The sequence below is a fragment of the Diceros bicornis genome, chromosome 3, assembly GCF_020826845.1.
Source record: "Diceros bicornis minor isolate mBicDic1 chromosome 3, mDicBic1.mat.cur, whole genome shotgun sequence".
Lineage (NCBI taxonomy): Eukaryota > Metazoa > Chordata > Mammalia > Perissodactyla > Rhinocerotidae > Diceros > Diceros bicornis.
In genome coordinates this window covers 95,764,728-95,790,734 of record NC_080742.1, presented here as the reverse complement: position 1 = coordinate 95,790,734, position 26,007 = coordinate 95,764,728, and the positions used below count along the sequence as shown (strand labels likewise).

Genomic DNA, 26,007 nt, shown 5'->3' with positions numbered 1-26,007 from the left:
ACCACCGCCTCTTACCCCCACACCTGCCTGCTCCCCCATGTGAGAGTCAGGGCCCAGCGACCGCACCCACCTGCCCTCCAGGGCAGCCACAGCCAAGTTGGCAGGGCTCCTGCACACAGAGGTCACCAGGCTGCAGATGTGAGCAGAGGCGCGGGCACGAGGTGGCACAGTTGCTGAGCACCTGGCCAGGTGGGCACTCTGAGGGGAGCACACAGATACTGAGGTGGAGTCCTGGGGGGGCTGCCTCAAGACCCGCCACCTGCCCCGGCGAGTGCCAGCTGGGGTGGGGGCCTAGGCACGGCAGCACCGAGGGCAGGGCAGGCACCCACCGCTGGGCACTCACCGGGGCAGGGCTGCGGGTTACACTCCTGCCGTTGCTCTGTGTCCTGGGCCTGGCATGGTGTCCCCCAGGGACCCTCCTCGCAGCTCCGACGGCGCTCGGTGGTGCCCCCACCACAGGGAGCTGAGCAGCTGCTCCAGGCTGACCAAGGCCCAAGGACTGGGCACTCATGGCGTGGACACACCAGGGACCCGTTGACACAGGTGCTGTGGACGGGGTGTGCAGAAAGGGCTCCAGCCCCGAGTCAAGGTGAACAGAGTTTTGCTCCCAGCAATGCCCATAACCCTGACCTTCCCCAGGCCTCCCATCCGAAGCTCCCATCCTCCCGCCTGGCCCCCGGCAGGCAGCCATACCAGGTTCTGCAGTCCAGCTGCACCACCTCGGCCGGGGCCAGCACCCATGAGGCATTGGGGCTGGGGAGGCCACAACGGCAAGAGGAGATGGGCACACAGTGCCCGTCCTGTACCAGTTGGCCAGGGGGACAGCGGCAGCCTGGAGTGGGGGTGTGAAGGACAATCAAGATTCGGTGCTGAGGCAGGCACACACGATGGGTTCCTCTGGCATAGATGAAGTCCAAGGCCTCAGGCTGGCACTAGAGCACCCCTTCCTCCTGCCCCCTGCCATGTAACCTGTCTCCACAATATCTCCCACCCCCAAGCTCACGAAGGGGCCTCTCTAGGCCGCCCTGTGTGTGGAACCCACCCCAGGAACCCTTGAGGCCACCTGAGAGCATCCTCACAGACACAGCCCATCTAGACCGAGGCTCACTCTCTGTGGGACCCCCAGCCAGTGGCTGAAAGTGACCCCAGGATCCACTCTGCTGCCCTATAGCTCACGATCCAGCAGTCTGCCCCTGCCCCCAGGCCACATGCTCTCTGGGAGCAGGAGGATGGAGGAGGCCCGGGCATCCCCAGGATTCCCGGGCCGGGCTGTGGGCATGGCCTGGCCACCTGGGCGGCACGGTCCCTGCAGACACTGCACACGGTCCCAGAGGTCAGCACAGCTTCTAGGGCACCGGTTGGCACAGTCAGGGGTGGGCACGGTGTCCCGGGACTCGCAGCTCTCCCCTGAGGACCAGAAGGTAGGAGTCTGTGTTGGGGATGTTCTCAGGCCCCCAAGACGGCACCTGCCCTCCACTGCACGCCTCCAGGGTCAGAGGCAGCAGCCCCCACAGGCCCCATCTCCAACGTTACTGTCCCTGGCCCTCCTCTGGATGCCAGGCTGGGGGTTACCTGGACAAGGCGCCACGCTGCAGCTCTCGGTCTGAGCCCATGGCCCCCGGCAGCCTCCTCCAGAGGGGACCCCTGCCTCTCTCCAGCGTAGCCGGAACCCCCCACTGCAGGGCACCTGGCAGGGGCTCCAGGGCCCCCAAAGACTCCACTGGCATAAGTCTGGGGAGGTAAAATGGAAGTCAGTGCCCAGGGCCCACCTCCCCCGCCTCCTGCTTCCACCCCCGGCCTAGGGCTCCAGCCCTGCAGACACCAGCACACCCTGCCCTCCACTCGCCCTCCCGGGCTCCCTTCCTCCTCGCCCAGCAGCTCTTCCACCCACCCTCAAATCCAGCAGGCCCCAGAGGCAAGCAGGACTGCTAGCTAACTACCTGGCCACTGAAGTGAACTACACGGCCCAGGCCTTCCCGCCAGGCCCCCCTCCACCCTCATTCCAGGCCCCTCTCCCTGTTGGCCTAGGACCCTCCCCATTACCATGGCAGGCTTGAGGGTCCGGGCAGAGGCGTTGCTGGCTGAGTGGCGCGGTGCAGAGGTCTGGGTCCCCGGCCCACGGCCTCCCTGTCTCAGGGTCCAAACAGAGGCGATGGCGGTGCTGCTCTGAAGCCAGCGTGGGGGCCAAGGTCGGGGAGAGGCTGGCTGGGTCCCAGGGCCAGCGCTCCTCTAGGGTAGCCCTGGAGGCAGGGGCCAGGACACCGGCGGGCAGGCAGGGCCCACAGGGCGACCACTCAGACCAGCCGCTGAGAGGCAGAAGACCTAGGAAGGGCAGCGTGTGGGCACCCCACCCAGTGACCCTCCCCACACTCAAGAGACCGCAGCGGGTAGGGAAGGAGGAGCTCGGAGGTGTGACCAGGAAGGCTGAGGGAGGTCTGGGGGGCCAGGGTAGGGTGACCAACCATCCTGGTTTGTCTGGGACTGTCCCAGTCCTAGCAGTGAAAGCTCCAGTCCCCAGCAAACGGGACAGTTGGTCTCCCTGACCAGTTACCTTGACAGCCCCGGCTGGTGCACTGCAGCTCCCCGTACCAGCATTCACTGTGGGAGGGGGTGTCACGGTGGGCTCTGGGAGGCAGGACCTAGCCCAGAGCAGTGGGCGTGGGGCTCACGTAGGGGTAACCTGAGCTCTGGGCTCATCTGGAGCAGGATGAGGCTGAGGCTGGGCTTCTCTGCGGGGTCAGGCTGTCCTGGGGACCCCACACCCTCCCCGCTCCACTCCCTGGCTCCAGCCCTCAGGCGCTGCCTCCTCCTCCCCCATTACTCACCACTCTTTGCAGCCCAGCTGCAGGCGGTCCCCAGGGGCCAGGGTCACCCCGGCTCCTTCTCCTGAGATGTGCAGGCAGCCACACTCCTCTGGGGGAATGCAGCCCCCAGCCTGCTCTAGCAGCCCCTGGGCAGGAGGGGACACAGGCACACGGATGTGGGGCAATCATCTCTGCGTGCTAACACCAGCAGTGTGCCTGACCCACAGCAAGCACACAGGTGTGTTGCTGAGCGAACAGATGGGTGAACGGCCATGAGGCCAAATGTGAAGAGCTGAGGCACCGTGAAAAGGCACCAACAGGAGGGCGTCACCGTGGGCATCGTGGAGGAGGGAGGTGTGGAGTGTGGACAGAGGCCCCCCCCTTCTCCTGGGGTGTCTCCCCTAGCTCCACCCCTCACCTCAGGGCAGTAGCAGCCAGGCTGGCAGGGCGGCAGGTCCTGGCAGAGCCCACGGCTCAGGTGTGTGGCACAGAGCCTGGCGCATGGGGAGCCGCAGGCCTGGAACTCAAAGGGAGGGGTGCAGCTGTCCTCTGAAGGGGAGGCAGGCAGACTGGTCGGGGGCAGCCCAGAGACACCCTCCACACCCCAAGCCCAGAGCACATGGTGCATGGTCCCATTGAGGCCCCTTGGGGTCACCTGGTAAGAGTGTAAGACTGCCCCCCTGCTGCCTGGAAGGACAGCCCAGTGTCGCCCGTCCAGTACCCACTCTAGCCCTGTAGGTGCCTCCAGGAAAGGGGCAGGAGGGTTTGGGCCTTGGAGAGACAGGAATCTGCACAGAAGATGGGGGCTGCGGGGACTTAGGGGCCAGCAGGTGCTCCAGGGTTTGGCGGATGGGAGACAGAGGGGCAGAGATGGAGGGCAGCTACAACAGGAGGTGGGCAAGACCCACTGTGCCTGGGGGCAGCTACAAGTGGCCAAAGCCTCCGTTGGGCCTGCAGCTGCAAAGTGGGAAAATTATGGTGAAGGCGGGAGGGTGGGGAGGAGCAGCTGTGCCAAGAGAGTAGCTGAGGGTGGGGCAGGGAAGTAGCTGGGCTGCCGGGGGCAGGGGTCAGTGCAGGCAAGGGCAACTAACTGCTCAGAGGTCCTGGGGGCACTGAGGTTTGCTCCGAGAGGAGCTGGGAGTCCCAGTGGGAACCCTGGGAGGCCCCTGCCAAGGCTCAGCTCCCTGGCTTCTTGCTCCTGGGGCCTCACCAGAGCAGTTGCTGATGAGACAAGGCCGGAAGTGGCCGTCCAGCCGTGTGCAGGGGGGGCCCTCCTGCGCCCTTTCTGGAGCTGGTCCCTGGTGTCGGTAGCGCTGCTGGACCGGCACCTGGCATGAGCACGGCGTCCAGCTGCTCCAGCTGCTCCACACGCACTCCTCTAGGGACCGAGGTGGGGGATGTCAGCTAGGCGCCTCTGGGCTCCCCCAACCCCTCTCCTACCTGCCCTCCCCTCTTATCCAGCCCTCGCCAACACCCGGCACAGGGAAAGGGCAAAAGGAAGCCAAGAATTCAGAAAGGTCCCAGCTGGCTGGGTTCCCCGTCACCTGGCAGTAAGGGTCTCATCTCAAAGGAAGTGATGGTGGGAACAGGACAGGAACAAGACAAATATGGAGAAGGGATAGATGTAGATATATTTTGGGGAAATAATCTGGGGGTTGGGAAAACACATATTATTCCCTGAATTTTCCCCAGGTAGGAAAACAGAGGAGGGGTTCACTTCCCATGCACACTCACCCAGACAGGGCCCTGGGTAGCAGGCTTTGGTGTCCAGGTGGAGAAAGGTACCATTGCAGGTGGGGTCGGCCTCGGCCAGCAGGCAGGGGCAGGACCCAGAGCGGGAGGCCAGGCCCGGGCCGCAGCTGCTGGAACAGGGCCCCCACGGGCCCCAGGAGCAGGCCTCTGGCAGACCTGGGCAAGGCTGCTGGCCACAGTGCTGGGTCTGGGTGTCGGGCCCCAGGCAGCGGGGGGCCTGGAGGCGAGAAGCCAAAGCCACGCAGACCCGGGTGCGGACCTGGTTTCCACCTCCACAGGAGACAGGGCAGTCGGACCAGGAGGACCACAGCGTCCAGGCCTCGGGCTCTGGACAGGGGACAGGTTAGGTTAGAGGAGTCGGAGGGAGCGAAAGCCCAGAGGGCTGGTCGGGACCTAGTAGCACGGGGGGTGGCAGTTGGAAATACAGGCAGGAGGGAAACACAGGGCACAGAGCAAGACGGATGGTGAGGCTGGTAGGGTGGGGTGAGGCTGGGATCAGGGTGAAACCGCAGACCTGCACACTCGGTGTCCTCACAGATGACGCCCTCCGGGGTGCAGGAGCTGAGAGGAGGAACCCAGACTCAGGGACGCTGCTGTCCAGCAGGATGGTACAGGTCACCCTGCCCCTGCTCCTGGGCTTACCACTGCTGGCACTCGCCCTGCTGCCAGCTGTCCCCCAGGGTTCGGGTGTGGGCACCGTGCAGGCACAGGGGTGGGCACGGGGGCTGAGGGCAGGGCTGACTCTGGGACTGCTCTTCTCGACACTCCGGGGCCCAGGAGCCGGAAGTGGAGGACCTAGGCAGGGCCGGGGACAGAGAAGGTGAGAGATGGCCCCGTGCGCTTCATCATTCCTCCGCCTCCTGTGGGAAAACCCAGGGTGGGCGTGGAGATGGCTAAGGAAAGGCAAGGATGACCAGGGACAAAAGCTGGGCCAGGGCATGGACTGGGCGCAGAGTCACTGGTGCGGGCCAGGATCCAGGAACTCGGTATCAGAGAGAGAACCTGCCTCCAGGCAGCAGGAGACCCTAGCCTGACCCAGCCCCATACCGGAAGCGGCTCTGCTGCCCCTGGGGCCCACACGAGCGGCTGCAGGGACTCCAGGCTGACCAGCGGCTCCAGGCGCAGTGGGCGGGCGGCGGGCAGGGCTGAGCCGTGCAGGACAGCTGCCCGGCCTGGCAGGAGCAGTTGTTACAGGCCTCCTGGTGCTGGCTCCCCGGGGCCCAGCTGTGGCCTTGGGCATCTGTGCACTCGCAGTGCCCAATCGGCACGCAGCCGCCGTCCTGCTCCAGGGAGCCTGTGAGGAGGCGGCCCTCCAGAGCTGTGCTGGCACTCCAGGCCCCACCCGCCTTCCCGCTGAGCAGGCCCCACCCGCCATCCCGCTGAGCCGCCCTGGCAGGTGAAGGCCGGGGCAGCACCTACCCTCGGAGCAGCGGCAGCCCCGCTGGCAGGCCTGGCCGTCCTGACACACGATCCCCTCCTGGAGGTCTGAGCAGCGGCGGGGGCAGCGGTTGGCACAGCTGACCACCTCCATGCCTGCTGGGCAGCCCTCCTCTGAACAGATTGGGAGGACCAGGGTCAAGAGGCCCCTGAGCCCCAGGGCTCAGACACCCCCGCTGCCGCCTGATCGGGGACCACCCTACCTCCATGAAGCTACACACCCCATCCTTCCCCCTAGGTTGGTGCCTACGGGAACATGGGGCCTTGACGAGACCCCGGGACGGGGACACTCTGAGTGACAGAGCATTCCTCTGTCTCGACCTGTGAGTTCCCAGCACCCAGCCTGGCACTCAACAGATGCTTGTCGAGCTGGACTGAATTTGAGCATCTAAAAGCCAACATTCTCACCTATACGGCTCCACGGTGTTCATCCGCAGGGGGATAGAAGGGAATGTGGGGGGGGGGGAGGATGTCCTAATAGAGGGGGTGGGTCCTAGAGTAACCCAGGTCCATGAGGTCAGTAAGCTCAGAAGAACCAATAACAGAAAAAGCTGAAGCTGCATGGGGCATGGTGGGGGGCAGGGGATCACAACTGTCTGGCTCAATCCACATCCCAGCTACCAGGTCCCCTCATGACTGTCACCCTCAGATTCTCTGAGAATCTTGACAGGGCGGGGCAGTTCTTCAGGCACTGGAGGGCGGGGCAAAGCTGAGAGAGTGAGTGGGGTGGGGATGGGCAGTGGGGTGGGCTCCAGCAGCTCATTCCTGGGCCACAGGAAGGCCTTACCCCATGCCCAGATCCCGCCATCTACCCCTGTGGGTCTCAGTTTCCTTAACTGGCCAATGAGGTAACAGCCTGTCCCCCATCTATGTTGCAAGGTGATGTGGGGATGACATTAGAGGTGGGGGTGGGGACAGCTGTGCAGAGTGCACAGGCCACCAGGGATGTGCTGTCCCCACTGCCATACCACAGGGCATGGGATTGCAGAGCCGAGCATGGTGCCTCTCCCCAACACAGGGGGCACCCCCGTTCTTGGGTGGGGGGCTGGAGCAGTGGCGGCTCCTCAGGGATCGGCCCCCACCACAGCTCCGGTCACACCAGGACCAGGGGCTCCAGCGAGACCAGCCTCCCGGCACTGCGTGGGAGAGAGAAGAGCCACATGAGGGGTCTGGCTCAGGCAGAGGGCCCCCATGTTTCACAAGATGCACTAAGATGGAAGTGCTGCACTCAGGTGGCCAGGTGCCTGGGAGGGGCACAGATGCCAGGGAAGGGCACACCCTGGTCCTCACTGGCCCACCTCACCTGGGCAAGCACGCAGGTTGCAGAAGCGGCGCTCCTGGTAAGCCGTAAGGATATCAGGGCACCAGTGCCCACCAGGCCCTGGGGGACGGTATGCCCGCAGGCGGCGCTGCTGGCCCACCCCACAGCTTCGGGAGCAAGGTTCCCATGGGGCCCAGGCAGTCCAGGAACAGTTCCCGGCCACGCAGCCGGGGCCGGAGCACAGGGGCAGCTCTGTGGGATGGGATGAAGCTGAGCTGGAGCCAGCCCTGGCCACACGGAACCTGCCCCCGCTCCAGTGCAGACCTCCCTCTCCGCCGGGCCCCCGTGACCTCATCCAGACTTTTGGGTTCTCCTTCCAGATCTGACACTGACTGTTGTGTGGCTGTGGCCACTGGGCCTCCGTTTCCCTCCTTCCACAGAGGACAGTAGTCCCAGCCCCACAGGGCTGCTGAGGGATTTGGATGGGACCTTCGGGGAGGGGTTGGTACACACAGGAGTGAGGATTTGTTGGAAGTTGGCAGGGCTCCCCAACAGCCGTTGGCTTGGCAAAGAGGACCCAGGGTCCAGAGGAGGCACAGATTCAGATCAGATCGGTATTTGCTTGAGGGGCATTGGACGGTGGGGTTTCAGGGTCAGACACTGGCTGGGGGTTAGAATGAGTTGTTCAAGGGCAGATGTTGGGGTTACAGGTGATGGTCAGGGTTCAGACACAGGTCAGGGTCAGAGATCGAGACTGGAAGGCGCACCTGTGCAGGAGGGCAGGTTGCAAGGGCGCTCCTGCCAAGTGTCCCCCCCAGTGCAGTTCGCCAGGCAGAGGCGAGTGCGGCTGCGCCGAGCAGGGTGAGCGGGGTCTGTGCAGCTGCTGGAGCAGGGGGACCACAGGGACCACGGGCCCCAGCTGCCTGGGGGAGGGGAGGGAGGGGTGTCTCCTGATATTCCTGATACACCCAGGGGAGTCAGCCCCAGGCTCCTGGACTCCCAGGAAGCAGGGTTGTGGGGGGAAGAGGCCCTGGGCTTGCTTTTCCCAAAGGGAGGCCACATGGGAGGGGTGCGGGGGGCGGCCAGGATCCAAGGAGTCTGGGCTACCTGGAAGGCCCGTCACTGGCTCCACTGTGGACCCTCCAGCCCCTGTGCCAAAGGAAAGCCCTGCTCAGAAACGTTTCCCAGCCTGCAGTGCCCCAGGACCAAGCCCGAGGCTAGTGGCCAAGCTCCAATCCTGCTCCTATCTGGTTAGCCCTTCCCTCACCTTGGTCTCCCACACGTGCTCCAGGCACAGCACTTTCTCATGGCAGCAAGGCCTTTGCTCAAGCTGTTCCTGCCACCTGGCATTCCTTCCCTTCCAATGCTTGTCAAAGTCCTTTGCATCCCTCAAACCCCCTAAGATGCTGCCTCCTCCGGGAAGCCCTCCTAGGCTGTCCCTCTAGGAGAATTCTCAATCTCCCTGATCTTCCATAGCACATGTGCCCTCCTACAGGGCTCACCACATGCTGAAATGAGTTATCTGAGCCCCTGGATCCCAAGGTCAGGGTCCTCACTACCCCCTGCCCTCAGCACACACACAGCATTTGGCAAGAGCTCCAGAAATGTTGGTGGAATGTACTCGAATAGAAGAGAAAAACAGAGCTAGAAGATGAGAGGAAGAGAGACCCAGAGACAGCAACAAGGATGGACAGAGACAAGAAAGGATAAAGGGCCAGCTGAAGAGGATTCAGCCAGCCAGACTCTCCCTTCCCACTTCCCTCACCTGGGCAGTCTGGGCTCAGGCAGTACTCGAGGTCCTGGCGGGGCCCGAGGCAGCCCTGGCCGCCGGGAGTGGGCGTGGGGTGTGCACACTGGCGGCTGCGAGTGCGGGTGCCCAGCCCGCCACAGGAGCGGGAGCACAGGTCCCATGGACCCCAGGGACCGAAGCCACCACCAGCCTTGGAGCAGTCCTCCACAGAGCAAGACAGCTTCCCGTGCGCACAGGAGCTGGGGACAGGGCGTGAGGGTGAGGGGCTGGGCAGGACGCACCCTGGGAGAAGGGGCGGGACAAGAGTCTCAGCCCCAAAGGGCGAGGAGACGGAGCCGGGGTTAGTCCAGGCCAGGTGGGGGCAGAGGGCAGACCAATGCTCCCCCTCCTGTGACCTCAGATCTCCCCCACCCTCATAGTCCCCCTCACCAGTTGCTGCAGCCTACGCGGAGGGTCTGGCCCGAGCCCAACTCATCTCCAGGCCCAAGGGGCTGACCACCCTCTCCCAGGATGGGTGGGCGAGCCCCAGGGTCAGCGCTGGCGGCTCCCAGCTCCTGCAGCAGTGAGGCCGTCAGCACACAGGGGCACTCCTGGGGTGGGAGCAGAGGAGAAAGTGCAGTCGCACAGGCCAGGCCAGAGACACCGTCCCCCTGGTTGGGGAGGGATGGGGGGAAGGAGTTGTGAGGCCCCAGGAGAGCATTCCTGGGAGCAAGTGGGACTGTGCACCTGCATCAGGGGTATGAACGTGAGAGTGAGAGGTGTGTGGCCTATGGGCTTGACGGAGAGGGCCAGCCGGCTTTGCTGCATAGAGCGCTTAGCTAGGACACAGGTGGGGTCAACAGAGGCCCTGACAAGATGAGACTTGGAGGGAGCCCGGGAGGTGGAAAGGGCCTCAGCTGGGAGTTGGAACACCTGAGTTTGAGTTTGGCTCTGCCAATAACTGTCTGGTGACTTTGTGTGTCCCTTCCCCTCCCTGGGGCTCAATGTTTTCAGCTCTAAGTCAGGAGGTGGGACCAGGTGGCTGTTCAGGTTCCTGCCGGCCACGGCATTCTGGAACCCTGGCTGGGGGGAGCCCACTGGGATGCCAGCTTCAGGATTAAGGTCCGAAGGAATCCCCATGCGCCTGTAGGGCTAGAAAGAGCAAAGCTGGCACCTGCCTGCCGTCTGGACCCCACAGCGGGAGACAAGGAGTTTGGGGCCAGGCAGAGTGAGGGTGAGGGGACGCTTTCTCACAAGGGTGTGGAAGGGAAAACGGGGCCAGCGAGAGCCCGTGATTCCCACCGTGGCCTGAATGCTGTGATGAGCCACTGAGACCTGGCAGGAAACCGCCCTTTGCTGCCAGGAGCTGGGCATCGAGGAGCCAGAGGGGACACCTGGCCACACCCCGGTCAGGGGTGGTGCCAAGCTGGAGTGGGGAGCCAGGGAGAGGTGCTGGTGGGGAGCAGGGGCCCAGAAAATGTCCCCATATCCCCGGGAACCAGGGACGCCTCAGCCCGCGGCTCTGAGCGCTAGAACTCCGCCTGCCCCTCAACACAGGCAGCAAAGGCCTCAGACAGCCCCCAAGCCCGAAAGCTTGCCCAGGGTCCCACGAGGAAGGGGCGAGCTATCCTGAGGCCACACGGTCTGCAGAGGTGGCGAGCTGAGAGGTAGGGGGGGCCCTGGGCTCCTGGCTGGGTGAGTTCTGACCTGGACACAGGCCAAGCCGTGCTGGAAGGTGCCCTCAGGGCAGTGGCAGCCCTCCTCGCAGCCATCGGAGAAGCAGCCCACCTGCCGCGTGATGTGGGCACAGGAGAAGGGGCACCCCTCGCCGGGCTGGCACTCCCGGTACAGTCGCCCAGCCGGGCAGCCTGCCTCTGAGGCAACACCCGCGTCAGTGCCCAGCTCCGGCCCTCGCTGCCCTTGCTGCCTCCTTCTATGCCCACCTCACCACCTGCCTCTTACTCACCCCAGTGCCCGACCCCCATGTCCCCCAGTCATACCGACAACACCCTCCCTGGGCTGTGCCCCTCAGGGACAACGTCACGCCCACTCCCACTGGCTCCCTGACCCTTGGCACAGCCCAAGTCTGGCTACTTCCTCCTCTACTTGCCCATCACTGGCGTGGTCAAAAGGCACCTGTGAGTCAGGGTCAAAGGCCGACATGGGACTCAAGCCTAAGTCGGAGTGTCAAGGGCAGAGCCTGGCGGGGCTCACCTCTGCAGACCTGCGTGTGGCAGGTGCGGCTCTGGCGGGCAGGCCCCGGGCAGGGGGGCCGGGCGCAGCGATGGGAGCGCAGCTGCTCCCCTCCCCCGCATGAAACACTGCAGTCCTCCCAGGGGCCCCAGGGGCCCCACACCCCAGGGCCAGGGCAGCCGGGCACCTCTTGGCACTGCAGGATGCCCGCCACACAGGTGCTGGGGACAAGGAAGGGGGCTTCAGAAGACAGGCCCCCGCCCACCCACCCGAGGGCCCTATTGCCAGCCTGGCAGCCCATCCCCTCCCTGCTTCTCTTGGCTCACCAGTTGTCACACGGCCCTGTCACCATCTCTCCAGGTTCCAGGCTCTCCCAGGAGCTGAGCCCAGACCCTGCTGACCGGCTCTGGTTCTCAGGAATCCCTGAGGGCACAGGAGTTGGGGTGGGGACTCCAGATAGCTCAGTGCACTCCCCAATCCCTCCTCCTACCCCACTGCCTCTACCTCCCTCCCCACCAGACTCCACCCCACAGCGCCTGGGATCCTGGATGTGGGAGATGGAAGCCCCAACCCGGACCAGCTCAGGGATGCGGTGGGATGCAGGGGAGACTAAGGCCTGGAGTGTTGGGGAGGCCAGGGTGCCTATGCCTGTCCTGTGGTCCCAAGTTGGGCCCTGTGGTCAGAGGGGCAGGGGCCAGGCAGGCGGGCACTGCAATGCTCAGGGGACCTGCGGGCGAGGGCGAGGGGAGCACTGACCCATGGCTCCAGGCTGGTACTGGCAGCGGCAGTGGGTAGGGGACACACAAAGGCCATCCTGGGACAGCTGCCCGGGGGGGCACCCACAGCTGGGCTGGCAGCCCGGTGAGCCTGGCTGGCACTCGATTCCGGGCGACAGGTCCTGGCAGGAACGGGGGCAGGGCCGCCCACAGGGAAGAAGCCCCTGGCCACCCCCACAGTCTGCGGCAGGGGGGAAGCAGAGAGGGTGGGTGCTGAGTGGGGGCCCACCCTCAGGGATCCCAGCTCTCAGCTGACAAGCTGTCCTGCCACACCCACTGCCTGCACCGACCTTCCACTTGCCCCAGGGCCACGAGGTGAGTGACCCAAGGGCTGCCCCTCAAAGGCAGTGACATGTATGTGTATGGGGGCCTAACAGTCAGAGTCAGCATCTCCCCAGACCTACAAGGGACCCTCCCAGACCTCTGCGGAAGCCCTCACCTGTGCATTGCGTGGAATTGTCCTGGCAGGGGCGACTCTGCCTGTGGCCCCCAGGACAGGGCCTGCCTCCCTCAGTGGGGGGCCAGCTACACACCCGGCTTCGATGGGACTGCCCCAGGCACGCGTCACAGGGAGACCACGGTCCCCATGGGCTCCAGGCTCCGTCCACTGTGCCAGGAAGACAGAATCATCTGCCTTAGGAGGCCCAGCCTACTGGGATTGGAGCAGACTAGACTAGTGGGGGTACCTCACCTGGGCACGTGGTGGGGTCGGGGCAGGTCTCCCTCTGATGCTGGACCCCTGCCTCCCCGGCCTCCCCAGGGCACGGGGCCCCCTTGTGCTGAGGAGCGGGGCAGGTGCAGGCCCTGGAGCGGATCCTTGTCTGGCCCCTGCAGGGCTGGGTGCACGCTGTCCACTCCGACCACGGGCACCAGCTGCCAGGCACTGTGGGGGACAACGGAGGGCAACAGACGGAGTGTGGAGCTGTGCTTTCCCGAGTCCCAGCCCTCTGTGCTCCTGGGCCACTCCTCCTCACCTCCCTCTGAGCTGGGTACGTACCTGGGCAAGGCAGGTCTGTGCAGGTCAGCCTCCCCTCCGAGCAGGTGCTAGGCGGGGCATGCGGGCACAGGAGGGAGAGACATGCTCAATCCTGCCTGTGCCTGCCACATGCACCCCTCTTGGGCTGCCTCTTTCCTTCCCCTCACCCCTACGGCCCCCGTCTCCCTCCGAAGTCTCGGTCTGTGCCCCCTGCCTTTCTCTAGCGCCTCCAGACCCTGCTCCCTGTCCCACTGAGGGCCCTCTCGGTGTCCCGCGGACTGTGTGTCCTACTGGGGAATGATTAGAGGTTGTCTGCTGCCCACTGGGGCCAGACAGCGGGAGGAAACACTGTACCGGTCACACCTCCCCCTCAGAGCACATGCTCAGCCCTTGGTCTCCCAGAGCGCAGACCCATGGAGCTGGCCGCCTAAGTTCCCTCGCCTATCAGACAGGGGTTAGGGTGCCTGGCATATCTTCTCACGGATTGTGGGAGTCTAATGTGCATCGGCTGAGACCAGGAGAGCTCAGGTGCACCACGTATGAAATGGGCTAGCCCTGCCTTCACCCTGCACCTGAGTCCCTGCCCTCACCCTGCCCTCACCCCTCCACCTGCATCCTGCCCACACCCTGCCCTCACCCCTGCACCTGCATCCTGCCCTCACCCCTGCATCTCCATCCTGCCCAAGCCCTGCCCTCACCCTGCCCTCACCCCTGCACCTGCATCCTGCCCTCACCCCTGCATCTGCATCCTGCCCATGCCCCACCCTCACCCCTGCACCTGCATCCTGCTCTCATCCCTCCACCTGCATCCTGCCCTCACCCCTGCACCTGCATCCTGCTCTCATCCCTCCACCTGCATCCTGCCCTCACTCCTGCACCTGCATCCTGCTCTCATCCCTCCACCTGCATCCTGCCCTCACCCCTGCACCTGCATCCTGCCCATGCCCTGCCCTCACCCCTGCACCTGCATCCTGCCCGCGTCCCTGCCTCACCAGTAATTGCAGCCGTCCGGCCTCGCCAGCTGAGTGCCCGGACGGTGCCGCTCCCCGGTCAGCAGGTCCAAGCAGCTGCAGTGGCCAGGCTGCACGCAGATGGCCCCGTCAGCACTAAGCACCTGGCCCGGGGGGCAGTAACAGCCGGGCTGGCAGTGCCACACACAGTGCTGGGGACAGTAAGAGGGGGTTCTGGTCAGCAGAAAACAGGGCCTATGGGGGCGGGGAGAGGCTGCCTTGGGAGTCAGTGCAGTCACAGGAGGGAAGATGAAGAAGGAGGCTTGAAGGGCGGAAGGGAGAAAGTGCGACGCTCCAGTTCATGGTCATTATGTTCTAGACACAGTTTATGCCTCGAAGCTTTGTTAAGAAAGGCAGCGAAGGTAACAAGCCCTTCTTGGAGTTTCCATGGAGTTTCTGCCTTGGCCCCTCCCCAGGGGAGGAGAGGCAAGGGAGAGGAGAGCCTGTGAGGAGCTTCCCTGGTGGGAGTGTTCTCCAAATGTGAGCCCCACGGAGAGTTCAGTGGGGAACCTGGCTATCTCCCAGACCTCCCCAGAAGTTAGGCAGAGGGGACCAAATGGCTGGCGGGAGGCAAGGCCATTTGGGAAGGAGCTGGATCCTCTTGGGGAGACTGGGATCCAGGCACCACCCCTTCCTCCTCCCTCTCTCTGTGAGGAGCCTCCCCGACCTCCTTAGACAGGGCCCCACGAGGGCCCCACGCAGGACCCCACAGCACCATCCCTTCTCCACAGCTCTCAGCATCTTTGGTCAGGATCTGTTTCCCCATCACAATGCAGGCTCCACAGGACAGGGACAGAGTCTGTGTTTGCTTCTGTCCCTCTCCATGGTCCTGTGCAGGCACTCAGTAGAGGCTCACACACCCGAGCACAGACACACACAAACACACACGGGTACAGGCACACACGCACACACACGCACACACAGTCAAGGTCTGTACACCCAAGTGCTGGTGGTGTTTAAGATGAGATAATGGAATAATTCCCCCTTCCTATGTGTTTATGCTATTTTTGTCATAAAATGTTTAAATCGAGAAATCTTTGCTGCAATGAGACAAGGGCTGCTGGATGAGGCTCACTCCCTGGAACAAGGGGAGCTGGCCTGGTGGGCGATGACCCCACACCGCCCCACCAGTGCTGGGCTGCCCCAGGCCAGAAGGGCCCATGCCCCAAAGCCACACCTTGCCCTCCCACAAAGTGACCCTTGGGGCAGAGGTCAGGCGGGCATGCCGAGGGAGCCCGGACTCACCACTAGGTCGTCACAGGAGCGTGGACAGGGAGGGCCACAGTGGCTGTACTCGGCCCCCTGAATGGCAGTGCAGTTGGTCACTGGGGGAGGGGACAGGATGGGCTGAGTGTGTGGGTCGCCCACCCTGGCCCGTCGCCCTGTAACGCTTCCTCCAGCTTTCCCGCCTCTGCTCCTTGACTCCCACCCCCCATCACAGCAGGTACCTGGGCATGGCAGAGCCTGGCAGGCCTCCCCCTGGGCCCGAGGCCCCTCGCAGTAATCGCCCAGGCCCTGGGGTGGCGGCTGGTCACAGGCTCGGGTCCGGCTCCGCAGGCCTCCCCCACAACTCCGGCTACAGCTGGACCAGGGCCCCCAAAGACCCCAGCCTCCAGCTCCTGAGGGGACAGCAGAGGAAGAAGGGGGGGCTGGGCCGGGGCTGGGAGCAGCTGGTGCAAGGCAGCGGGTATCCACGGGGCACAGAGGGCCCCATCCAGGGCTCCGTGGGACTCACGGTCACATCCTGGCAGGAGGCAGGGCTCTTCCTCAGCTTCGGGGCCTGGGCAAAGAGGCGTGGCTGAGGCCGGTGGGGGCAGCAGCACCTCGCTGGATGGCACCACGCCAGGGGGCCTGGTGCAGAAGCGGTGCCGGTGGCGTCGGGCAGGGCCACAGGAGGCCGAGCACTCGCTCCAGGGGGTCCAGGGCGACCACGTGGGCTGACCTGAGTGTGCACAGGAGAGGGAGGTGGAGAGAGGACAGAGCAAGCGCAGGCTGGAGGGGCCAGCTGGCAGAGATGATGCACAAGGACGGGGTGCCCCTCCTCCCTGCCCCCACCTCTCCCGAGGGCTTTCCCCAGCCCCTGCACAGGCCCACTGCGGTGACAGGGAGTGTACAGGGGGCGTCTGGAGTAGCCCCTTCTCACCCTCCGCACAAGGCCAGGAGGTGCAGTTGGTGATCAGCCCAGAGACACAGGAGCTGGAAGGGGAGCCGCAGAGGTCAGCGAGCTGCTACAGGCTGAATCGTGTCCCCTCAAATTCTTATGTTGGAGTCTGAACATATGTGAACGTGACTGCAGAATGTGACCTTATTTGGAGAGAGGGTCTTCACAGAGGTGATCAAGTTAAAACAGGGTCATTAGGGTGACCCGAATCCAATATGACAAAGGGGAAACGTGGACACAGAGACAGACTTGCACGAGGAAGATGACGGGAAGACACAAGGAGAGGACGGCCACATGGATACAGACTGGAGGGATGCAGCGACAAGCCCAGCAGTGCCAAGGGTTGCCAACAACACCAGAAGGGTAGAGGGGCCTGGCACAGATTCTCCCTCACAGCCCTCGGGGGAACCAACCCTGCCGACACTTCATCTTGGATTACTAGTCTCCAGAACTGTGGGAAGATAAACTTCGTGTTCAAGCCACCCAGTCTGCAGTGTTGCTGCAGCAGCCCCCGCAGACTGAGACAGGTGGGAAGAGAGAAGATTGGTCGGGATGGCATGGGCAAGGGGGCAAGCAGGCTTGGCCTCAGAGAGCTGGCTGGCTGTGCCCATGGTGGAAGGGGCGTCTCCATGGCCCCCTAGAGGCCAACGTTCCTGCCTGCCGCGGAGGAGGAACAGCAGGGTCCTTAGGGGTCATGGGGCCACTGTGTTGGAAGTGGGGTCTCACCAGTTCTCACACGGACGAAGCACAGCGCTGCCTGGGGGGTGGAGGTGCCCCCCGTGGACACAGGGGCAGTCCTGGGTGGGCACACACACATTGTTCTGGAATCAAAAGCCTTCTGTCATCTTCGGGTTTCTGGCCTGGCCTGCTCCCCTGGTCAGAGCTCAGCACCCCCTTCTCAGGCTCACACCCTCAAACAGCAACTCCTCAACATCGGGAAACACACCCCATCAGCCGCAGGGACCATGTGGAGAGGGCACGGACCCCCCAATTTCTGAGAGAAAAAGACCATCTCCAATCACAGGACGTGAGACTGAACTGTGCAATGTCCCTGAAATCAACTAACAAAATAGGAAATGTGCAATTCACATGGCAATGATGTAAAAAAACCCCACATTTTCATCAACAAAATAAAACCAGACAAAACTATGTGCACAGGGAGTTTGGAAAGAAGTCGCTAGTGTCTCAAATTTTAATAAAACAGCCATCCAGCAGCATGATTCAAAGTCAAATGTACTGAGGTTTGCAGGCCAGGCCCTGGAAAACACTTTACCGTCTTACAGACTTACAGGCGCACCTTATGACCCCGATTTTATGACCCCGATTTTACAAACGAAGACACTGAGGCATAAGAGTCCTCAGCCTGAGGTCACAGAGCTACCAGTGGAAGGTCCTGGTTTGAACCCAGACCTGATGGGAGTCTGTCCCTTAACCACACCCATGGTCCAGCAGCACCTCTGTAAGCCCTCCCCACTACCCCACAAGCTTTTGTCCAAACTCCACCCAGCTGGCCTCATTTCCCAGCCTTGGTTCCCACCACCCCCCAAATGGAGTGGCCACCTCCCTGCTCTCCACGTCCTCCAGTCTCTGACAGTCAAGTCAGGTCCACATCCTCCAGGAAGCCCACCATGACTGACCCAGCCCCCGCCAGTCTGTACCACATGCTCCACAACGTGCAGAGCTCACTTCCTGTGCATCGGATAGTCCTGTCTTCATTCTAGAGGCTCTGGGTCTGGTCTCCCCAGACTGGAGGCTTCTTGAGAGCAGAGCCTGCTCTTTCCCTACAGTGTAGCCTAGCCCAAGACTGAGCATACAGTAGGTGCTCGATAAATAACTGGTGATAACACAAGAGGACAGAGTGCTCAAGCAGGCAGGAATCATAAAGACTTTCTAGACCTATCACCATTTCACAAACCAGACCACAGAGGCCTGAGGAGACACGAATGTGACTCACCCAGGGTCCCCTGCTGCTGCCAGCAGAGCTGAGCCTGACCCCCGAGGTCACTGCCCTGTCCTCGATTCTGCAGCGTCTCCCTGTCTCCAGCCCCGTACCTTTGGCTCTGCCTCTGCCCAGGCCCTGCTTGTCCCTTCCTTGCCACCAGGGTCCCCAGGCCCAGAAGAGGCCAGGCAGGGAGGACACTCACCAGCAGGAGCATTCTGGAAGGGCAGTAGCAGCCGGGGTGGCAGGTCTGGTTAGTCCCTTGAGGAGCGCTGAGCTCTGCACAGGAAGCAGGGCCCTGGGCACAGTCCAGCCACCGCTTGCCCCTGGGACACATGCCAGGCACGGGCCCTGGGGACAAAGAAATTGACAGCCCAGCCCAGGTGCACTCAATTCTCCTGGGGCTCCCAACCCTGGAGAGGCATCAGCTCCAGGAGTGGCTGGGTAGGTCGTGGGGCTGCACAGGAGCTCACAGAGGGGGTCCCCGGGGTGACAGGGAGGGGCTGACCAGCCCCTGGGTCAGGTGCAGATGAGAACTGAGAACAGGCGCGGTGGAGAAGGTAGGTCCCCAGGGCAGTCCTCACCTGCACAGGGCTGCAGGCCACAGGTGGAGAAGTCCATCGGGCTGTGCGGGCCACTACCTCGGGTGCGGTTCCGGTAGCCACCACCGCAGGGCACGGAGCATGGAGACCAGGGACTCCACTCCCCACCAGTACCTGGGGGTGGCACCCAGGTCACTGCAGCCCTGTCCCCCACACCCAGCACGTCTCCTCCTCCTCCTCCCACCCAGACACTCAGTCACTCCTCCCCCTGGACCACAGACAACGCAGCGTCACACCTCGGGAGAATTCACTGGAACAAGGCTGGCCTCCAGGGATGACCCCTCTTAGGGTGCTCTGGGGACCACATCTTCGTGGCAACTCTTAGGGAAAGCCCTTGGACCTCTCTCGGGGTCCCGGGGGAGGGACTTGGAGTGTTGGCTCCTTTCTGGAGGGTTCTGAGGACCTTGCTCTCACCTTGACATGGCCGCAAGCTACAGAATTTGGCCTCCATGTTGGGGCCCTGGCAGACAGCCCCCCCGAAGGCAGCCGGGGGTGCAGTGCCCGCCCGGAAGCGCCGCCGAATGCCCACGTTGCAGCTGCGGCTGCAGAAAGTCCACGGGGTCCAGGGGCTCCAGCCACAGGCCACTGCAGGGTGAGTGTCAGGGGAGAAGCACAGTATGTGTGAGACCAGGTCAAGTCACCCCTGACCCCAACTTCCCCGAGGCACCACCGACACCCCCAGGGTGGATCTCTGAAGGGGCCAGCAGCCCACACTGCCGATTTCCTGGGCACCAGCGGTACCTGGGCAGGGCTCCGAGGTGCACACCATCTCGCCAGAGATGCAGGTGCTACAGAGAGAGAGCCACAATCAGCCCCTGCCCCTTGGAGCACTGTCCCTAGGGGGAAGTGGCCAGGACCACCGCGTCCACCACACAGAAGAGAACCCTGAGGGTCTGGCAAGTAAGGCAAGTTGTCGCTTGTGCCACGCGAAGTTCATGTCGTGCCCCAGGATTCTCACCAGGTGAGAGCTCTACCCTCTGTGACCCCCAACGCCCAGGCACCCTGCTGCCCTTTGTCCCGCGGTTTTATCAAGGAGTCGCCGCTTCACACTTTTTATTCCATTTGTGTGCATTAAACACTGCACTGAAATGACTCTGAGCAACTCTTCAGGGCCAGGTCAGAGCGACTTAGGAAGAGCAGACCCCAGCTTGCGTCTCCTGGGAAGGAGGACGCTGCGCTTTCTTCCCTCTTTTCTCCAACAAGTGCTTTAAAACCCACTTGTCAAATACATGGAAGTTCCAGAAAAAGAATCCAAGAGAGAAAAAGCAAAAGAGAAGGAGGTGGGGGAAGAGGAAGAATGAAGCAGGGAATTGGAGGAGGCGCTGGGGATAGAAAAGAAAAAGATTGAGAAAATGAAATGAAAGAAACGGACAAAGAGGGAAAGGGGTTAGTGCGCCCCCTGCTGGCAGGGTCTGGTGTCAGCTTGAGTGTTGGGCGCTTTAAGGTTTCTGAGCAGAAATTAGCGGCTCCAGGTAGGGGGTTATATTCAGGAAAGAGAAACAGAGGTAACTGGAGGAGTGGTTCGAAGCCCCTCTCCAGGCGCTAGTTCCATCCCTCACCTCTCTCAGCCTCAGTCTTCCCATAAGTCAAATGTCAGTTCCTCACCAACGCCCAGCCCTCGAGGCCAGGCTTATCCCATTGCCTTCAGCACTCCCTCTGCCCATGCCTGGCACCATAATGAACTGCCACCACGCCCCCCACCGTGTATATGAGTCCATGCCTGCCCACCTCTGGAGCCACCAAGCCCCTCTCCCACCCTCCCCACCCTCACCCCCGTGCTGGGGGCCTACCAGTTGTTGCAGGAGTCCAACTGAGCCACTGCTCCTGGCGCGTAAAGCTGCCCGTGCAGCTGGCAGGGGCACTGACTGTGGGGCAGGCAGCTGGCGTTGTGCAGGAAGAGGCCAGGGGGGCAGGTGCAGCCGGGCGCACAGAAGGCCGTGCACTCCACCCCAGGGCCCTGTGCCAGGCACAGCCGAGGGCACGGGCCCCCCTCCTGGCGGCACTGCTCCGCTGAGCGGAACACCATGTCTCCTGGGCACTGAGCTGGACAGGAAAACAGCGGATCTCAGGGATAAGAGGGAAGGGCAGGGAGATGGAGGGACAGAAGGGAACTTGCATGCAGGTGGCTGGGTGGCAGCCTGTCAGCAGGACTGAGAAGCCAGAGGAAGCCCCCTCCCTCAGGCCACAGCCAGTGCCTGGTCCCCAGGGGGCGGGAGCTGAAGGAGACACAGGAAATCTGGCAAAATCCGTCTTAGTTCAAGGCATGGCCCCTCCTGGAGCCAGAGGTCAGTGATGTGTGGAGGTGGGGGCTGGGGGTCAAAATCCCCAGGGGCTGGCTGGACATGGTAGCTGGAGAATGGGAGTGGGGGTGGCACCTGTGCAGGGCTGCGTGTTGCAGTCCCTGGTCTGGCTGTGGGGTCCTTGGCACTCGGGGTCCCCAGGAGCCGAGCCAGAGCAGCTGCGCCCACGTGTCTGGATGCCTCCATCACAGGGGGCTGAGCAGGTGGACCAGGGGGCCCACAGACCCCACACACTTGGCACTGTCAGGAAGACCCGAGTCGACTGTCACGGACACGGCAAGGACACGGGCAGGGGATGGGGTGTGGGAGGGGTCAGAGCTGTGCGGCGTGCAGGGTCTTAACTGTAGCTTCAGCCCCCACCAACATCCACACCTCCTGGGCTGTCCCAAACACTCCTTCAGGCCAGGCCCACCCTGTTAGTCATGGGCTGGGCTTCCTGGGGGGATGGCTAGATGGGGAGAAGCTTGGGACAATAGCCAGGTTTGCCCCCTCCCTGCCCCAGTGTTGAGAACCTGCCTAACAGGACATTCTTATCCTGTGCTCCTCACCCACCCCAGTGCCCAGGCAACCCCAGGGAGAGGGGAGCATACCTGGGCACACAGCGGGGCTGCAGGGTTCCTCCTGGGTGGCCTCTCCTGGGCAGGACGTGTTCCTGGGGCTGGGGCAGAGCCGGGATCGACTGCGCCAGCCGGGGCCCCCTCCAGGGACGAGACAGCTCAGGGAGCAGGAGGACCAGGGTGCCCAGGGCGTCCAGCCCAGTGCCTCTGCAGGGGAAGGGCAGCCTACTGTAGGGGTCCTGGCAGGGTTGGGGAGGCCTGGGGCACCCGGGTCAGGTCTGAGAGGCTATGGGGGCCAGAGAAGGCCCCATGAGGATAGGGAGTGCCTCCCTGGGCTCGGGCGCAGCTTCTGCCCCTCTGGGACCCCCACTGTCGGGCCCAGGTCTCACTTTCAGAGCAGAGCCTCCCTGAGCCCAGCTCCAACTCGTCCCCACCTCCATCCGTGGGCGTACCTGCACCTCAACAGGTCCACTACCCATCCTCACATTTTCCCCCAGACCAAGTCTTTCAGAGCTTTCTAAACAACTGGCCTTCACTCAGCTTCAAAGCTGGAAACCCCAGAGACCCCTCGGACACCTATCAGTGCAGCAGCAGCCATGCATCACTGGTCCCTCCCTCCTTCTCCTGCTGCAAGAGCCTGGCCCAGACCCCTGGACCCACACCTGCACCCCGAACTCTCCTGTTCTCTCCTCCGCCCCATCCCCGCGCAGCGGAAAGAAGGAGCCAGTCTAGGCACCTTTGTCTGTCTAGGCGCTCCTGACCGCCTCCCCCAGCCCCACACGCACAGCCAGCGGCTTCAGCCTGCCCCCTCGCCCTGCTCTCAGATACCCTGCCCGCCCGGGCCAGGGCTCCTGGGCTGCCTCTGTGGGAGGAGGATGCCGCCTGGGCCCAGGCCTCCCCTCCGTCTGCTCCTCGTCAAAGCCCCGGGCATCAAGGCTTGGTCCAGGGCTGCCTCTTGGATGGGGAGGCTTCACTGACCACTCATGCAGAGTGACCATGGCCGAGCCCACCGTGTTCCTAGGGCAGGGATGGGGGGAGCAAGGCCGACCCTGGGAGGGGTAGCGGGCTCCTGCCTCCCAGCTCCTGGCCATACCTGTCCCGCACTCCGTGTGGCAGGCCTGCACCTCCTGCCTGTCGCCTTCACACGGGGCACCGCCAGAGGCGGCTGGAGGGTTGGAGGGAGACCTGGGGAGAGAGGCAGACTCGGCATCCACTCTCCTCTCTCTGCCCCTCACTCCTGCCCTCTTCTTCCTTCTGTCCTCAACCACCACCCTCTCCCGCGCAGGCTCCTTGCCTCCCACCAGCACCGGCCCAGCTCAGCTGGCTCTCTCCCTCCACCACACCCCTTCCCTTCCTTCTCCCATTTTCCTTTCCCTCCCTCGCTGGCTCTGTCCTGCACACCTGAACCTGGCCCTCACTCCAGAGCCACAGGAGCGGTCGCAGGGACCCCAGGAGGACCAGGCTGACCAGCCGCAGGGCACAGGGCAGCCCCCTGATTCACACAGCAGCACGCCCTTCTCACAGGTGCTGCAGAGGAGGGAGAGGCCGAGGAGGTCAGGCCTGGGGAGGGTGGGGTGGGAGGGGACCGTCCCCTGACTCAGGCCCTCCCCGTGGAAGCAGATGCCCTCACCACTGGCTGCAGTTGTCCAGGAGGAAGGGCACCCCTGGCTGCTTCAGCTCTTCGCCCACAAGGCAGGGGCACTGGGAGAGGGGCAGGCAGCGACTGTCGTGGAGGAGGAGCCCAGGGGGGCAGCGGCATCCTGGGGTGTGGGGGAGGAGGGCACTCAGTCCCAAGTGTAGGGGGCAGCAGGGAGGGGAGGCTGGAGACTGAGGACTGATGGGCACCCCACACTCCCCCCGAGGGCTCTGTCCACAGCAGCCCTGCTCTCTGGGTCTGCCTCACCCTCCAGACAGCGTCCACTGCAGCTTCTGTTGGCCTCGGGATCCAGGCAGGAGGGTGGGCATGGGGGCACCAGCCCCTTCTGGCACAACTCAGCACTAACGTGCACACGGCCCAGCCCACAGTCTGCAGGGAGATGGGCACCAGGCGGGGTGGGCACCGGGAGGCCCAGAAACTCTCTTCAACAGCCCCACCCCCACGGGGCTCCACCCTTGGATGCCCCTGCCCCGCCCAGCTTGGCTACCTGTGCCCCCTGTGCAGGGCTGCAAGCCGCAGGGTGCTCTCTCTTGGGAGGCCCCAGGACAGGGGGCGCCACCATTCTTGGGCGGGGGGTCCACACAGCTCCTCCGACGACTCCGATGGCCACCTCCACAGGAGACGCTGCAGCGCCCCCAGGCCCCCCACACAGCCCACGCCCCAGCCACTGCAGGGGGAGGAAGAACGGGTGTGGACCACGTGAGCCCCAGGAGATGTGGACCTTGCTAGAGACAGTGGGGCTGCAGAGCAGAGAGGAGCCTGGACAGCTGCTAGCACCCCGGAGACTCCACAGCTTCCTCTCCTGTCCCAGGAAACCTCCCCTAGGAAAGCTCTCTAGATGCCTCCCAGGATAAAGAATGGCTCTAGCGCCTGGAAAGGGGCTGGAACAGTGGGAATCCTGGAGCAGGGCGCCCCCTGGTGGCAGCAGACAGAAGCTGGGTTAGGAGGTCAGATGCAGGGGCTAGAGAGACCCCGGTGCGGGCAGCCCCTCTCTGGAAGGCAGAGGCAGGGTGGGGGCGACTCTCTTGGATCCATAGAACAAAAGGGCTACAAGGCCTTCTGCTCAGAGCCCAGGATAAGTGGCACAGCCCATTAACACCCTCATCTGAGGTGGGAGCGGCTGCTGCTCCAGTTTCCATGCTCCAGGAGGTTAGGGACCCATCCAGGGCCACTCAGGCAGGGAAAGGGAAGGACTGGGGAGCAGGCTTCCTGACGAGGCCTTTGGAGGTGCGAGGCTGTGACATCAGAGGGGGCTGTCCTCCTAGAGTCCCGGAGAGGAGCCTGGACACCAGGGTGCCAAAGGAGAGCAGGGGCTTCTCCCTGGTGTGGGTCTCAGATGGGAACCCACCCCAGGCGTCCCACCTGGGGCTGAGGAGGCCTGGGGGCCTGGGATGCTGGTTACCTGGGCAGGCCTGCATGAAGCAGGGCTGGCTGCGGAGCCGGTCAGGTGGGCAGCTGCCCCCAGGCAGGGGAGGCCACAGCAGCTCCCGGCGCTGGAAGGCGAGGCCCAGGCCACAGCTACGGCTGCAGCTGCTCCAGCCAGACCAGGGTGCCAGCCCACAGTCCACTGCAGGGGGACAGGTGGGCCGGGTTCAGAGGGGGCTCATGCAGGGGCAGGGCCCTCAGCGGTGCCCCCGGGCCTGGCACATACCACAGCCATCCTCATCCGAGCCATCATGGCAGTCGGGGTGCCGGTCGCAGCGCCGCTTGGCGGGCAGGCATTCCCCACTGCCACAGCTCAGCTGGCTAGGGGAGCAGAGAGCTGGTGAGGCCGGCAGCCCAGGCAGGGCCGTGGTGGTGGGCACCGTGAATGGCTCAGTGCCTGCTGCCCGTGGAGGGGGACAGAAAGGGAGCCACATAAGTGATTCCAGCTGGATGATAAATCGAGCCCCTTCAATCTCAGGCCAAGAGCAGGACAGAACTTGCTGACCAAGGCCCTGCCCTCGCCTTCCTGCAGATGCCTCCTGCGCCTAGAGCAGGCTTCCCTGTCCTATGTGTGTGTGAGATCGTGGGGTTTTTGGTCTACACAGGATCTCTCACAGTCCCTCTGCTTGTCAACAGCTCTTGGAGAGTCCAGAGAGGCCAGAGTGTCTAGAAGAACTGTTCACACCCTCGGGTACCGCCTTCCCGAATGGTGCTCCCTGGGGTGCCCCTTCCTGTGATTGGTTAACAGTTTATTTCTCCTCTTCTGATTGGAAAACTAGACTTTGAGCACAGTGATCTACTTTTGATGGATGGATGGATAGGTGAATAGAGAGACGGATGGATGGATGGGTGAATGGATGGATGGGTGAATGGATGGATGGGTGGACGGATGAGTGGATGGGTGGATGATGGATGGATGGGTGGGTGGATGGATGATGGATGGATGGGTGGACGGATGGGTGGATGGGTGGATGGATGGGCAGATGGGTGGATGATGGATGGATGGGTGGGTGGATGGATGATGGATGGGTGGATAGATGGGTGGATGAATGGATACATGGACGAACAGATGATGGATAATGGATGGATGGATGGATAATAGATGGATGGGTGAGTGGATGGATGATGGATGGATGGATGGATGGGTGGATGATGGATGGGTGGACGACGGATGGATGGGTGGGTGGATGGATGATGGATGGATGGATGGATGGATGGGAGGATGGATGGATATATGGATGAACACATGGATGGATTAATGGATAGTTAGATGAGTCTCCTAAAAGGTCAGACAGGTTTTATAAAGCAGGCTGGGGCCCAAGACCTATCCCATTCCCCCTCTTCACCATCCCCAAGACACACACATTCCTGGTTGTTTTACCCACTCAGTTTCTTTCCAATCCCTGCTGCCCCAAGCCTCTCCTGGGT

The 26,007-nt window shown here is 63.2% G+C and overlaps 1 protein-coding gene across 1 annotated transcript in view; it reads right to left on the bottom strand.

Moving 5' to 3' along the window:
* LOC131398817 (SCO-spondin-like) overlaps positions 1-26,007 on the bottom strand; it is a 54,094-nt gene that overhangs the window by 4,800 nt on the left and 23,287 nt on the right. The window contains exons 48-96 of the mRNA XM_058532623.1: positions 25,214-25,215; positions 24,806-25,025; positions 24,557-24,721; positions 23,642-23,821; positions 23,401-23,523; positions 23,128-23,257; positions 22,899-23,024; positions 22,591-22,682; positions 21,531-21,704; positions 21,016-21,180; positions 20,431-20,683; positions 19,382-19,428; positions 19,055-19,225; positions 18,623-18,754; positions 18,244-18,389; positions 16,826-16,920; positions 16,082-16,134; positions 15,674-15,880; positions 15,387-15,557; positions 15,184-15,263; positions 13,921-14,090; positions 12,950-12,996; positions 12,644-12,835; positions 12,392-12,559; positions 11,933-12,133; positions 11,503-11,599; positions 11,198-11,397; positions 10,691-10,857; positions 9,434-9,594; positions 9,020-9,243; positions 8,362-8,403; positions 8,022-8,177; positions 7,297-7,506; positions 6,962-7,129; positions 5,976-6,107; positions 5,604-5,850; positions 5,199-5,351; positions 5,071-5,117; positions 4,539-4,883; positions 4,015-4,182; positions 3,223-3,353; positions 2,826-2,950; positions 2,552-2,598; positions 2,044-2,322; positions 1,573-1,731; positions 1,291-1,407; positions 694-832; positions 344-546; positions 71-198 (exon numbers count right to left, since the gene is read on the bottom strand). Coding sequence (XP_058388606.1) covers positions 71-198; positions 344-546; positions 694-832; positions 1,291-1,407; positions 1,573-1,731; positions 2,044-2,322; positions 2,552-2,598; positions 2,826-2,950; positions 3,223-3,353; positions 4,015-4,182; positions 4,539-4,883; positions 5,071-5,117; positions 5,199-5,351; positions 5,604-5,850; positions 5,976-6,107; positions 6,962-7,129; positions 7,297-7,506; positions 8,022-8,177; positions 8,362-8,403; positions 9,020-9,243; positions 9,434-9,594; positions 10,691-10,857; positions 11,198-11,397; positions 11,503-11,599; positions 11,933-12,133; positions 12,392-12,559; positions 12,644-12,835; positions 12,950-12,996; positions 13,921-14,090; positions 15,184-15,263; positions 15,387-15,557; positions 15,674-15,880; positions 16,082-16,134; positions 16,826-16,920; positions 18,244-18,389; positions 18,623-18,754; positions 19,055-19,225; positions 19,382-19,428; positions 20,431-20,683; positions 21,016-21,180; positions 21,531-21,704; positions 22,591-22,682; positions 22,899-23,024; positions 23,128-23,257; positions 23,401-23,523; positions 23,642-23,821; positions 24,557-24,721; positions 24,806-25,025; positions 25,214-25,215 — 7,355 coding nt within the window. The remainder of the gene's footprint in view (positions 1-70; positions 199-343; positions 547-693; positions 833-1,290; positions 1,408-1,572; positions 1,732-2,043; positions 2,323-2,551; positions 2,599-2,825; positions 2,951-3,222; positions 3,354-4,014; positions 4,183-4,538; positions 4,884-5,070; positions 5,118-5,198; positions 5,352-5,603; positions 5,851-5,975; positions 6,108-6,961; positions 7,130-7,296; positions 7,507-8,021; positions 8,178-8,361; positions 8,404-9,019; positions 9,244-9,433; positions 9,595-10,690; positions 10,858-11,197; positions 11,398-11,502; positions 11,600-11,932; positions 12,134-12,391; positions 12,560-12,643; positions 12,836-12,949; positions 12,997-13,920; positions 14,091-15,183; positions 15,264-15,386; positions 15,558-15,673; positions 15,881-16,081; positions 16,135-16,825; positions 16,921-18,243; positions 18,390-18,622; positions 18,755-19,054; positions 19,226-19,381; positions 19,429-20,430; positions 20,684-21,015; positions 21,181-21,530; positions 21,705-22,590; positions 22,683-22,898; positions 23,025-23,127; positions 23,258-23,400; positions 23,524-23,641; positions 23,822-24,556; positions 24,722-24,805; positions 25,026-25,213; positions 25,216-26,007) is intronic.